The following is a 14,018-nucleotide window of genomic DNA, read 5'->3' as shown; positions in this document are numbered from 1 at the left end:
TGTGGTTTTGGTGGAAAATCGTCTGAAATACCGTAAGGCTAGGTAAATTACAAGGCATTATTAGAAAACATTGATTTTGAACTTTTGGTGATATTACATTACTTTTACAAACATTAGAAACAAACATTACTTGGTGAAATATAAACACTGCAGAAGAAACTACAACCAAAAGTAAGGTACTCATTAAGTACATAGTTAAGGAACAACCTTTTTTTAACTTCTTTTTTTAAACAAAGCCAAGTTAAATCAAAGAAACAGTAATAAAAACTTGCATGTTAAACACTGTCTTCAACAGACAGCATCTCCATTACAAAGAGAAATATTTTGTATAACACTATAAGGGAGGAGTTAGGTTTGTTTAAACCATTCCAAGAACAGTAATTTTCTGTCACAGCAGTCAATTTTGCTGCATTACAACATGGATTCATGTCCAGATGTAGGCAGGTTTTGCACCCAGGTAGAGCTCATTTTGTATCAACCCTAAAATGAATGAACTTCTTGTCAGGGTGCACCTCCATGAACCCAGTTACAGGATGTACACAAACATTTGTTACACCACAGTTTAGAAACTGGATTTACAAGTAATCCCAACCAATTTTAATTTTACTATTTTTGATCAGCTTTAAAAACATATATATTAGCTCTTTTGAGTTTAAAAGTATAATACAATTTGGCTTATTTTTAAGATACAGAAATACAAAAATTTTAAAACTTACAACAGTAACACAACTTTTTGCCCTAGAAGGCGATAGAGAGTAAAGTATAATGCGTGACACTTCATTACACAATTTTGTGAAATATTATCTTGTTACTGTTACTCAAAGGACTATTATTATGATTTGTGAAGTCAGACTGGACAAAAAAAGAGCCTAAAGTTATAAGACTATTTAAGACATACAGTTTCCTTAATGACACTTTTAACAGAATATTCTATACACACACATCAATACACTCACCATCAAGTTAATCCCTAAAAAACCCAGTTGCACCACAATATTGCATAGAAAGAAATCCCTGGTATTAATACGCTTGCACTAGAGACTAGGACTTTCTCTCTGCCTTACTAAATCAAAGCACATATTTTAAAAAAGCACATCTCACATTTGACATTTTTCTTAGCTATATTCTTTGGAATTGCTAGTGCATGTGTTATTTCAAGCAATGCTATTGTTTAATATTAAAAAAAATAAAATTGAAAGGAAAACAGTTTTCCTGCCTTTGCCCCAAAAATATAATGTAAAATAATCTTCCCATGTTGCATAAAAATAAAATCAGACCTTTCTCAACAACAGAAAGCTCAAACAAAAGCCAGGATAGCTGAATGAAGAGGATATTCATACAACATGAGGAAATCCAGGGTCAAAAAACCTCTCTGTAAAATAATTTAAAAGCCGTATTTATAAGTTGGATAAAGAAAGAGTCCAACAAATAGCCAATGGTTTCATAGCTCAGTATTCACTTTGATCACGGAAGACCTACATTCAAGTCCATACACTGATTTAAGGAAGTACTCTCACCACTTAACTGTTTTAGGGCAAATCTCTCATATAAGCTGAACCTGAGAAAACCTTCCTATTGAAACAGGTAAGTTTCCCTGAACATGTTTCATTTTGAAAAAAGTCACCATCTTCCATCTAAAAAAAAAAAACAAAACCTGATCAGCTCTACGTAAGGCTAGGGGTTTTTATTTTACAGCAAAATTGACTATATTTACCTTAAACTATGTTTGAAAAACCTTAATTTCAGTGCTCAAAAATATTTTCATTTCAGTAAGTAATCTTTTCATATATTCAGAACATGTACACATGAAGTGCATACAGGAAACATAATTACTGATGATTTGCCAAAAAGCCATGCAGTATAATTGGAAGGTAAAAGTAATTTTCTTCAGGTATTCCTTACAGTGAGCACTTTTATCTCATGATATAAACTGTGCAGACAGATTAAATCCATCCAAAGTTTTAACGATATGCATTATGCAGCATCAGATAAATAACAGTAAAAGCTGAAAACACCATGTCTCCACAAATAGATTTCATAAAAAACTAGAACTTCTGGTTTCAGATAGAATATGCTTTTAGAATATCTGTCTAAGAGGTGAATATATACAATAAATATATTTTGTTATATTAACTATAGTCACAGTTGTTTTGGTTTTTTACTTAACTACATAATTGTAGAGGTTTACCGGGAAGACATATTTCTGACTGTAATTCCTTTCACTGTAATATGGGAAAATATTATCAAATTCTTCTGGCTGCTACAGATACAGGATTTCTGGCACAGCTGAAAATGTATCAGGAATTAGAACTGATTATTATGTTTTTAGTGTAAATGTCACTTTAATGACAAAGCCATTATCGGACTTTTGGTGAGAAAGCTAAGGAACACATGAGATTTCTTCATAGGAAATGCTGAAAGGCACATAAAAATTTCAATATATATTTAATAATATGTTGAAAAGCAGATTCTGAGTATTTCCGTAGGTTACTTTACATTAAAATACAGAATTAGCAGATGTTTGCCTGTTGGCGCTATGGAAAAACGTTTCATGTATCTGTAAGGAGATCATGCTTATGCATGAACAGACATTTGTTCATTCAAGTGACACATTTTCCCCTCACATATGCTGAAACTACAAAGAGTGTGCACTTATTCTGTTGTTTACAGAGATACCGAGGCACACACATTCACATCAGAAAGTTGCTTGCAAACGGTAAAAGGAGAAAGAAAATTAATTTACCTGAAATTATGTACATTTGTTGAAAATGAGTAGGACGGTTTCAGTTACTGATTTTATGCTAATAAACAGTAATACGTTTAGCTAGCTAAAATTCCATTTACAGTCACTTAATAGTTCTGATTCCTTTTAGGACTTCTAAGAATTAGGGTAGATTTCAGAAATATTGCCATGAAAGGCATAGAATCACATGCAAAAAATCTACCAGTTTAAGTGTGAAGCAGCAAACATCAATGTATATCAGACATACAGTACAATTTGACTCACTGTATAAAGTATCGCTATATTGCACATAAAATAACGTGGCACATTTCATAAAGCTACAACTTTGCACAATAAATGACAGACACATTTTTACATCTGCAGAGACACAAGCAATGTATAATTTACTTAAAAGTGAAGTACACAACCTAAGGATTATGCCCTTGCCTAAAACATTCTAGTGTCACTTGGAAAAGAAGGTGGCATGGGCTCTATTCATGCAAATGAAAATACAAAGAGCTGACATTTTTTCCAGAAAAAGGTTGGCTTGAAAATTTTCCAATATTTTACTTTGCCTGTGAAAGTTCATTTTGTGGAACTATATTCTTTAGAAATGTGATTTTAAAAAGTTTTGCTCCTGTTCCAATTAAAATGATTGATGTCCCGCCAACTTGAAAATTATGCTCTTCAACACAGGTTTTCCTCCTCAAGTCATAACTTATGTGACTATTATATAATTATTATTTGGGATTTTTATTTCATCTCCATTTATCACAATGCTTCTAGCAAGCCACACATAGATAGCAACAGATTGAAATCTAAACGACTGGAAACTGTACATGAGAGCTGGCAGTGGAAAAAGTACTCACGGTCATTGCAACTGAACGTGGTTTTGGAAATCTGAATAAATCTAGCTTGGAAATAAATTCATGTGATAGAAGTGAAAATGTGTAATCAAAGTAGTGCAGCTTTGGCATATACCACTGATAAATTTCCATTAAAACACCTCGAACTTCCACAGATTTCATGAACAGCATTGTCTGGTCAAAGCTGACTGTGGGCAACCTTACCTTTCCAGGCTTTAAAAAGTAGGTGTTTATAGATGCTTCTAGCAGACCACGTCTTTTACTGGACTTGCACATATATCATCAATAACGTCTGATTCCAGTTCAAGCCCATAAATTTACTCACAAAATTCAATGTTGAGGACAGGCTTAACTGCCTGAAAGCTCAGGAGACTCTGTTTTGCAAAACATTCTTCTGGTATGCTACATCCTCAAAAGGTTTGATATTCAGATTTGTGTTTGACAAAGGGGGCCATAAATAAAAGAGCATTAATATCTGAACAATACTGTAAAGCCATAGCCCAATTCTGCCTACAAAAGTTCAACCAAGAGCAACAGTCATTTCACCTCAGTCATGCTGAAAAAAAATGGTAATACAACAGCTTGCTAGTGTACTTGATGCATGTACATCCATTTAGGTATTCCGAATTTAAAGACTTTACAAGCCACAGTTGCTATAAGGAGATTTTTAAACGATTAGAGACCTGCAGATGCTGCATAAATCAAATGACAATGAAAACTGCCATTCACTGGAAGATAATTTTGAAGTTGTAGAATTAAGTGTTATTCACTGTTAAGAAGGGTTTTAGGACTGCTCATGTTTCTAAAGCCATTAAAACAGTAAACAGGAAATCTTGTTAAATCTTTATAAGCAAAGTTGCAGCATTGGTTAATCTAAAATGCATAGAAACTACTTTTTTCTCCGAGCATTTCCATCAATCTACATAACAGTTGTCGGTTCACTATTTCGGTAAAAAAGGCCAAGCAAAAAAATGTTCTGGAAAGCTAGAACACATAAATAAAAAGATGTTTGGCTATATTTCCACCAGATTTCAAAGTGCTTTCAAACGGAGACAAGTCCTTTTCCTTCTCTCCAGCATTAAGGCTCTTATAAAGAAAGATAAGTTTAACTAAAAGACACTTGGGCTTTCTTTATCAAATATACCACTTAATACGCTTTAATCATGACCACTTTAAGACCCTAGTTCTGCAATTCTATCTTTATAAATGTGTACTAGCAATATATAGGATTACTTTATTACAAGACCGGGGCCCTTAATATTCTAAAATGTGAAATACTCAGTAGCTGTCAACAGTACATTGATTTTATATTCTGTTTCTATTAAAAACACAGGGATTAGAAAACCGACTGGGAAATTAAAACCAAGTTACCAATACCCCAGAAAGTAGTCTTGCTGTTACTTCTATTAAATCAGAAACAGTGATCTGAAGAAATTAAATTAAATACTCTTTTCCCACTCAAGTTAAGAGACCTCCCCCCCCCCCCCCCCCCCGAATTTATAAGTTCAATTATTCTTACTAAACCAGACCCTCAGGAGACAAAAGTGCTCTCATTTCTCACCTAAGTCAAAAGGTTCTACGAGAACTCAACATTACCCAAGCTGTTTGGGACACTTAACTCTTTTGAGGAACACAAAAACGCAGTCAAAAATCACATTTCGTTCCTAAACAATCTACAGAAGATCCAAAACATTAAAGGCCTGATCTTACAGCCCTTCATAATCGGAAGATCACACTGACATCGGTTTTACTACTCTCGGAAGTCACGTTTCTAGAGGTCCCTCTCCTGCAAACGCATACACGCCTAAATCCTGGAAAATTACCACCCAGATTTGGCACCAGCACAACTTGCAATCAGCTGAACTCCTGAAAAAGCAAGTTTTAAAAGGAAAATACTATGTTTACAGCTAATATAATTTAAAACCTATCTCTGAAGGCAGAAGTCAGCATGCTCTGTAATTTTTATTGATATATTTTTATATGGCAAGATATGACTTTCTTCAATTTGTCTGACTAAATTTAGCCAGTTTTGTGAAATCTGTCACTTGCTGAAATTATGGAGAATTTGGAGCATTTTGTTTTTCAGAACGCAGGCTCCCGCACTGACAGCTCAGCATAAGAAGTTCAGTTAAACTGTTAACAGGAATACAACTGAAAGTGTTGCTTGGGATGCAGACTAAAATTACGGATTCAACTCCTGCCACCTCTAGTTCCTTTGGTGCAGTTCCGTGACTTTCCTGCTGACCTGAACACAAGCAGCTTTATAGGACCAATCCTACTGAAGCAAACATCAGATCCTGACAAACCTTTACAACGTGCCACGTGAACCTGAAAACGAAACACTTGCTTTTTAAAATCTCTCAGTGGGTTGCATTTCAATTGGTATGTGGTGTTATTTTTCTTCTCTGAATATGCTTAAACACATGAAACAGGGTTCAAAATTAAAAAAAAAAAAGTATGTCTTTGCTTTAAACCGATCGGACGCTTTTACAGCTTGATGAAACACAGCTACACTCGGGGGCATCCGTACTCTTGCCTTTTTGGGTTCAAAACCGCAGTCTGTCCCTTAACCCTGCCCTGTCAGGCCCTTAACTCCGCAGGGCAACGACCACGAGTGGGTCAGAGAGGCTCTAAGCACAGATCCAGCACCTCGCCAGAGCCGGGCTTTGCTTAAGCAGGATTAGGCAAACAGGATGGCTGGACGGATGCCCTATGACACTGCCCTCCGCGCTTCCAGAGCCCTGACCCTGCTGGTCGTGACCTCCGGCACCCGGGAGCACGTCTTTGCACCTGTGGGTCCCGGTCCTGACTAGCAAATTCTGCAAATACCCTGCGGCCCCTGGCTCCGGAGCCTGGCCGGGCAGCCGCTTTGCCAACTGAGGCAGAAACGGTGCGTGGGCCACACGCCGTGCCCCCGGCCTCCCCGCTGACAACCTGCGAGGTTTCCCCTCGACGTGGCCGGGGCCACAGAAAATACAAATTATCCACCTGTAAACAGAATTCGGGAAAACATCTTCCGCCCGCTTAACAGAGGGACGGTTTGGAAGCGAGGCCTGCGCTGGGCCGCGGCCCGCCGGTGAGGCCGGAGTGGGTGCCGAGCCCTCCGGCGAAGGGGGGCCCACCGGGCTCCCGCCGCGGCCCTCCTCAGCCCTCGGCGGGGCCAGGACCGGCCCGCCGGCCCCGCGGGGCTCCGCGCTGCCCCTCGGCGCTGAGGCGGCGGCGGCAGCGGCTTTCCCCCTACCTCAGGAGGAGGCGGCGGCGGCGGCTTTCCCCCCCCCCACCTCAGGAGGAGGCGGCCGCCGCCCCGCGCCTCATCAGATGAAGTGGATCCAGGCGGTGCTGTCGGGGTCCTGCGGGGGACCGGCGGCGGGCGGGACGCGCTGCCGGCCCCGCAGCCGGTAGTTCTTGCCCTCGTTGTTGTCCCAGTACTCGGCGCCGGCGACGCGGTAGCGGACGGCGAACTCCAGGGCGGCCTCGGCGGCGGCGGCGGCAGCGCCCAGGGGTAGGAGGAAGGCGAAGCGGTCGGTGAGGCCGTCCGCCGGCCCGGCCGGCTGGTAGGCGGCGGGCACCTCGGCGCAGCTGGCCCAGGCGTTGAGCGTGTAGCGCACCGATACGGCCTTCTCGTAGGCCAGGTTGAGGACGCGCACGGCGCCGCGCAGCCCCGCCGGCTCGGCCCGCACCCACTCCAGCCTCACCTTGTGCCGCCGCACCCGCTCCGCGAAGCCGGGGCTGGCGCCGGGCTGCGGCGGGAAGAGCGGCTCCAGCAGCGGCGGCGGCGGTCCGAAGAGCACCGGCTCCAGGTCGCCCAGCGCCGGCGGCTTCCTGGTCTTGAAGAGGTCGGCGGTGCGCGCCGGCGGCGGCGGGGTGGGCAGCGGCACCTGCGGCAGGTCGGCCTCGCAGAAGTGGCGCACGGAGGTGAGCTCCAGGCCGAGGGAGTCGGCGAACCGCACCGTCTTGCGGCGAGACGGGCTCTGCTGCAGCGCCGGGCGCAGGCTGCGGTCGCCGGGCGTGGGCAGCGACTTGGCGCGGCGGCGCTGCGTGGGGCTGGGGGGCACGGCGGGCAGCGAGGGCTCCCGGCCGCGGGGCGGCGGCGGCGGCTTCTCGCCCGCCGCTTCCCGCACCACGGGCGGGGGCGCGGCGTCGCCGTCGGGGCTGCAGCCCCCCTTGCACTGCTCGGCCAAGCTGCCATAGAGGCAAGCGCTGCAGCTGAAGTTGCGCGGCAGGTAGAGCCGGGGCGGCGGCGTGGGCACCGAGGTGTGCAGCGAGCCCGCCTTATCCATGGGGCGGCCGGAGTTGGAGCGGCGGGCTAGCGCACGACCCGGGGCCGGGGAGGGGGGGGACGGGCGGACCCCCGCCGCCCAGCGCCCTCCCGGCCGGCCTCTGGGGGCCGCGGCGTGCGGACGGCGAGGCGGGCTAGCGCCCGGGCCGCGGGCTCTGCCTCTCGCCGGGACCCAGGGGCAGCGGGATCACCTCGGCGTCGTCCCCGTCGCGGCCGGCCCGGGGGGTTGCCGGCGGGCGCATGTGTCCGCGGGCGGCGGCGGGACCGCGGCGCTCCGGCTTGCCGCTGCTGCTGCTGACGTGCCGGGGTCTGGCAGCGAAATAGGCCCCGAGTCATCCTCCTTCCGCCCCCATGGCTCCGCGCTCCCCACCCGCCCCTCTGCCCGCCTCGGTGTCGTCCTCGCCACCTTCCCTAATTACACCCCGCCGGCTGCCGGCCCCCCTCTCCCGGCGGCTCCCCCTTCCCGCTTTCCCCGATACCGCGGCTACGCCATCCCTCTCCTCCTCCTCCTCCTCCTCTTCTCCTCCTCCTCCTCGCTGTGTTCTGGGTCTTTCCTCGAGGATCTCATCCAAAAAGAGGAGGCGGGAGGGATTCCCCGGTGGAAGCATTAAAATTCATAGCGACGCTCTCCCTCGCCCGATCCGCTACAGAAATAGCTGCTAAAGGAAGAAGCAAAGCCGGGCTCTGGGAGATTAAACGGGCCGGTAAGAAACAGCTGGCTTGCAAGTTGGATCTCGCAGTGTACATTTAAGGGAAGAAATCCAGCTAATCTGCTGTAATGCGTTTACGGTACATCTGCTGAATAAAATACACCTGCCGCAGCCCTGCCACACGTTTCCATCTGTAGTAAAAGCAGCTCCAGTCCAAACACGGAGGGCTGATGATGAAACAGAAACCGCGTTTGTTCTTTTCAGAAGAGCATCCAGTAATCGCCGAGCCATATTCAAATGAACTGTACTTCAATGAAAGGCAGACTCTGGTGCGGGCAGTTCAAGGAGCGAAAATACTATTTTAGCAAGCCGCTTCTTTCCAGACTTTCCGTAATCTGGTACTCATTTTTAATTAGTAAATTGCATTAAAACCAATGATCCTGCCAGAGACTGAGCCTGAACTGTGTTGACATGCGATTCTGATTTAGATTCTGAGCAGGAGGTTTTACACCTTCATCGTTTTATCTGCAGCACTTGCTGTTCCTTTGAAAGTCTAGGCAGTGGAAATGCGGCTGATGAGATTACGAATGGGACAAGTAAACCCGATAAGGGCCAAGAGTTTAAAAGAAAAAAAAAAAGAAAAAAAAGAGCCACCAGAACACGGGGGAAAGCTCCCCACTGTTTCATACTATCACCTTTAATTCCTTTATTAATAAGCATGAAAATAATTCCTATGTTATTGCTGCTGGGTTCCAAATCTTTTTAACGACAGATGGTTCATAAGTAGGGAATGAAAAAATATGCCCAGCAGTGTTAAATTTGAGACCATTATGCTTCCCAATGCTTTGTTGTGTCATTGTCTTGCATTCACCAAGGAGGATCGTAGGTTTTGAAAAATCAAATAGTAATAACGTAAAGGATTACATCTGAATTCATTAGCCCAGGATCTTAAAATTGTCTCACTTGTCCTTTAATGCACACTACAGGAAAGAGTCATTAGGCCTCTTTCCCATGCCTCCCTCCCAAAAATGAGTATTTCAGGAAAATGACATGAACTTATGTTTGGTTTTCGTCTACTCGTACTAATTTGGGGGAGAAAAAGAACAGACCCAAAGAATTGTTCAAACAGGCTTTAAGACAACGTTCTTTTAAATTATTTTTTTTAGGGATTTCTAACCGTTGTAATTAACATTTTCTAAGGAATTAACATTTGGTTTTGCTGACATTCATTTCACTTTAAATCCAGGAAACAGGAATAACTATTTTTTACATTAATATGCAAAGTCTTTGCCTTTTTAAAAATATTGTGAAACTATCAGAACTAATAAACTAAACTGGCTTAAACGTGTTAAGTAAGTAAGTTTTGGATATGTCCTTGTGGTATACATGGGGAACGTGGCTGTTAGGAGGAATTCAGCTTCTGCTGTACTTTACACAATCTGGGTGCCTTAGTAGAGTTCGACTTCCTCTCTTCTGGTAATTTTAGTTGCCTAACTTCTTCTTATCATAAACTTGTGTAATACTCTTGCTTTTTGGCTTTTTCAGGCCTCTCTTCTCCCACAACCGTAGTAATATTTCACAGAACAACAACAAAAAAACCCCAGCCAACTCCTTTCTTCACTGGTGATTGTAGGCAATGTTGTTCATGTAACCAGCTTGAAAATACAGATTCCCCAAAGTTAGCAAACCAAAGACTGGCATTAAAAAAAAAAAAAAAAAAAAGAGAAAATCCTGTGATAAGAAAGGAAAAAAAAAACCCAAACACCACAATAAGCTTTGGACTAGCCTGGTCAAGGCAACATGAGATGCAGATGAACACCCATATAAAGTGATGAGAACACAGTTCAGAAATTTCAGTTGAGTTCAGCTCTTGTCGTCAGCAGGTAAAACCTGATGGTTCTGTAGCCTTGGGAGAGAATGAGAATACTGTATGGGCATGTGGGTAGTGGAGAAAAGGGTAGAAAGAGACTTGATATAAATGCACGCCCACTGTAAATAATTTCACAGGCAATCCTCATGGAGTAGGGTAGAAGAAAGCTATTTACAGGCTTTTAAAAAATCAGAATTAAATGGTACTTAAATCATCAAAACATCAACTTGCCAGCTAATCCTGGAGGTGCTCAGATTTTCACCTGCCATTTCCCCCAGACACCTCAAGTTCTGTCATGCATGGGGGCACCTCAGCCTTGTCCCTGTTGAGCACTGTCACCATGTAAACTCCACCAGAATCCATAACAAAGGTATTTCTCACATTTTTCACTTGATCTGAACATTCCCAACGTGTCTCGCTGAATCTACCGTGGGAGGTGTGGTGCGGCTTTCTTTTTACTCTCTTGCTCACTAGCTAAGGGTGAAGCTGCGGGAACTCTTACCGACATCTTTCACTTCTGAGGGTGTCCTTATTACTAGGCTGGACTTCCTCATCCAACGAGTTTAAGACAGACATGGTGAATGAAAGTTTCAAGCACTGAAATTTAACAAACATACACACAGACATTCCCTCAAATAGCCTGCAGCCTTGTGCATCCTTCTGTGATGTGGACACTGGTACGAGTTCAAAATGGGAAGCATCGGACAGCATTTGTAAAAGGAAGTTCTTCTGGGTTTGCCTACTCTAAATATCTGTACACAGCAAATGCTTCAATCCTTAGAAGCAAACGGGAACTACTGCACATACAGAAACCATGGCTTAATATATGCAGTGGTAGGCATCCATACACCACCCACTCTCTCTCTCAATTTAGTTCACAAAATTTTGAACATGTACGTTTAAAAGTCTAATCTGTCTGTTCATTTACAGCGCTATATTAAGGACGTTATCCAAGGCTCTTGTCTAAATAATACCATCAACAACAAGCTGATAAAGAAATCACTAGTACTGACCTAGCTAGCCACTTTAAAGAAATGCCTTTTATCTTTTCACTGGAAAATAGTATTTTTATGACAAGATAATTTTGAAGGTGCCAGCAGGAATAGACCAGTCATAATGTAAACTCTAGACCTACACAGCGTTGCTCTATTAGGTGGTAAGAAAAGCAGAAGGCCTTACATTACAGTTGGTGTCGACAGACCTAGGAAATGGCACTCGGGCATTGTTTTCATTCCTAGAGATTCCTCTCCCTTTGCAGATTTAAATAGCATGGTCATAGGATAAAAAGGTTGTGCTAATAATGTTGTCCTAATAACTTTTTGTCCACCCGTCTCTGCATCTTCCAGCTGACATAAAAGATTTTAAAGACAGCCTCTTGTTCTGCTGATGTAGCACTGAGTGACCCCGACATTTCTGCCTTGCCAAACTGCATTTAAAATCCATCTGATGCCTGAGAATTTCCAACTAACCAAACTGAGACGTTTGGTCCCCTCTTTTGTTAAGATTTAAATGACTCACAAAGGAAAAGGCAAAAACAATGCAGGCAGTGAACTGGGAGCTTTCTTCTGCTGCATTTATCAATTGTTTTGACTCCAGGTAATCTAGGAGAAAGCAGATGCTGGTGCTGGGGAGCATTAGGCAGAACTACAATGGAACCATTAATAGGGAGGAGTGTCTGAGTGCTGGGGCTTATCCAAAGTGGCCGCTGTCACATGTCCACTTTAACTTTCCAGAAGAGGTTTATTTTTAGTAATGAGAATTGTAGGAAGATAAAATGGATGTAAAGGTGCAGTGCATTATGATTACATCAGCTTTCGAGATGAAGTTGTGACTCAGTATGTGAATTGGAAAGGTCAGCTTCTACTCTCATTTGTATCTGTGCAGCTCTTCTGAAGCTGATGAACTATGTAGGTGGTGTTACACTAGAATATCACCCGAGAGTTTAATAATCTTCTATGACTACATGAATCTTACAACAGTATTTACACTGACAGTTTGTAAGCTCCGTTTGATACACTCATTCTGCATGCTTATACTTTAAAAATACCTTCCCATACCGTTTCACATTAATGATTAAGTCAGATTTTATTTATTTCCCCAAGAAAATATCTTAGTGACATCTCAAAGAAGTGCCAGATTAGAATTAGATAATATGCCTAGGGAATATATATAAAAAAAATTAAGTACGATGTTAAAGAACAATGGTACTGATCTTATATACCAAGTATTATCTTTGCCTAACCAGGATATGCAGTCTTTATCTATTGAGATGAAAGTTGTGTGAGTCACAGAGTTATATCAAGGACATTTGATATCAAACAAAGATCAGTGGATAATTTCTAAAGTGCTGGACGTTCTGCTAAACAGAGATGTGACACTTGGAAAGGTTGCTTTGTGGTTGGTTTTTGGTTTTGTTTTGTGGTTTTGTGTTGTTGTTTTTTTTAATGTCAGGATCCAAATGAAGATACAATATTAACAAGACAATAGAATTGTAAGAGTTTACCTCAGTTCATGACCTTGTGGATCTGCCTTACTGTATGATGAAGCTCACACACAATTTTATTAGTTAAGCATTAACCATCTCTGTTGACTCTTAAGTGATTGGCTTAAGACTTCTGGAGAGAGCATAAGCTAAAAAAAGCCCCAATTAAGACTACAGTGGAAAAGAAAAAAAACCAAACCCAGATATATCTCATTTTGTGGAGAAGATATTAAAGAGCATTTAAAGTATCTTTGTTATATAAATAGTTCTGCTGTTTTTAAAAGGATTGAATGTTTTTAACAAGGATTAAGTAACACCTAGCAGGACTGGGACTTTTTCAGTCCTAGAACTTTTAACATAGATCTTCATGCAAATATCTGAATAAATGCACTTCAGGATGTCCCCAAATCCCCTCTTCTGCTAAGACTGCTTGCGACTCAGTCTTTACGCCATGTTGAAAAATAACCACAGGACTTTCTAGCAACTGCAAGTGGTCTCAGTAGTGCTAGTTAATGATTTTAGACATAAAAATATGCTCATTGTACACTCGATTTTAATTTTTGTATTTTTTTCATATTTGAAGATCTATTGGTCAGACAGTGATTCACTGTGCTTATTTAGAGTCCTTCTATTTTAAGATCAGTTTGTCTCCTCATGTTTTTATTTGTTCTTTTCTTCACCTTTCTCACAGTTTTTCTCTCCTTTTCGCCCTATTTGGTCATTTCGCATCCATTTTTCTCACACACACTACTCTTTTCCTATTCCATGTTTTTAACCCCCCGTACAGGCTCTCTCCTTCCTTCGGCCCCTTTCAGCACTCCCCTCGTTTTTTCCTTCCAAGCAGCCCGGTTCTGTCCTTCTCCCGTTTGCCATTCTCGGGCTGACGCCTGTCATTAGCCTCCAGAGTCCGTCCGTCACCCCCCCCCCCTCTCCCCCCCGCCATCTTCCAGCCACCTCAGGCCCGCGGCCGGCTGCCGGTTACGAGGCTCTGCCGCGTCCCTCCGAATCGCAGGACCCACGGGATGATTTGAGGTCGGGAGGGACCTCAGGATCTCCCCCCACAGCGTCTCCCTGACCGGGCAGCTCTCACACGGCCAGTACGGCCTTCCCCACCCCCCGGTACGACCGGCCCTCACAGAGGAGACCCGC

General features: G+C 43.3%; 1 protein-coding gene across 1 annotated transcript; it reads right to left on the bottom strand.

Annotated features, from left to right (window-relative positions):
• Positions 1 to 1,179: 1,179 nt before the first annotated feature.
• On the bottom strand, positions 1,180 to 13,797 carry LOC126040310 (protein phosphatase 1 regulatory subunit 3E-like). Its single transcript, XM_049804438.1, has one exon. It carries the CDS (start codon positions 7,866 to 7,868, stop codon positions 6,903 to 6,905), a length of 966 nt encoding a protein of 321 aa, XP_049660395.1. The 5' UTR covers positions 7,869 to 13,797; the 3' UTR covers positions 1,180 to 6,902.
• Between the last annotated feature and the right edge of the window lie 221 nt (positions 13,798 to 14,018).

The sequence above is a fragment of the Accipiter gentilis genome, chromosome 7 (assembly GCF_929443795.1).
Source record: "Accipiter gentilis chromosome 7, bAccGen1.1, whole genome shotgun sequence".
In the NCBI taxonomy this organism is placed as follows: Eukaryota; Metazoa; Chordata; class Aves; order Accipitriformes; family Accipitridae; genus Astur; species Astur gentilis.
Note: the sequence above shows the minus strand (reverse complement) of the source record. Positions and strands in the feature narration are given on the sequence as shown.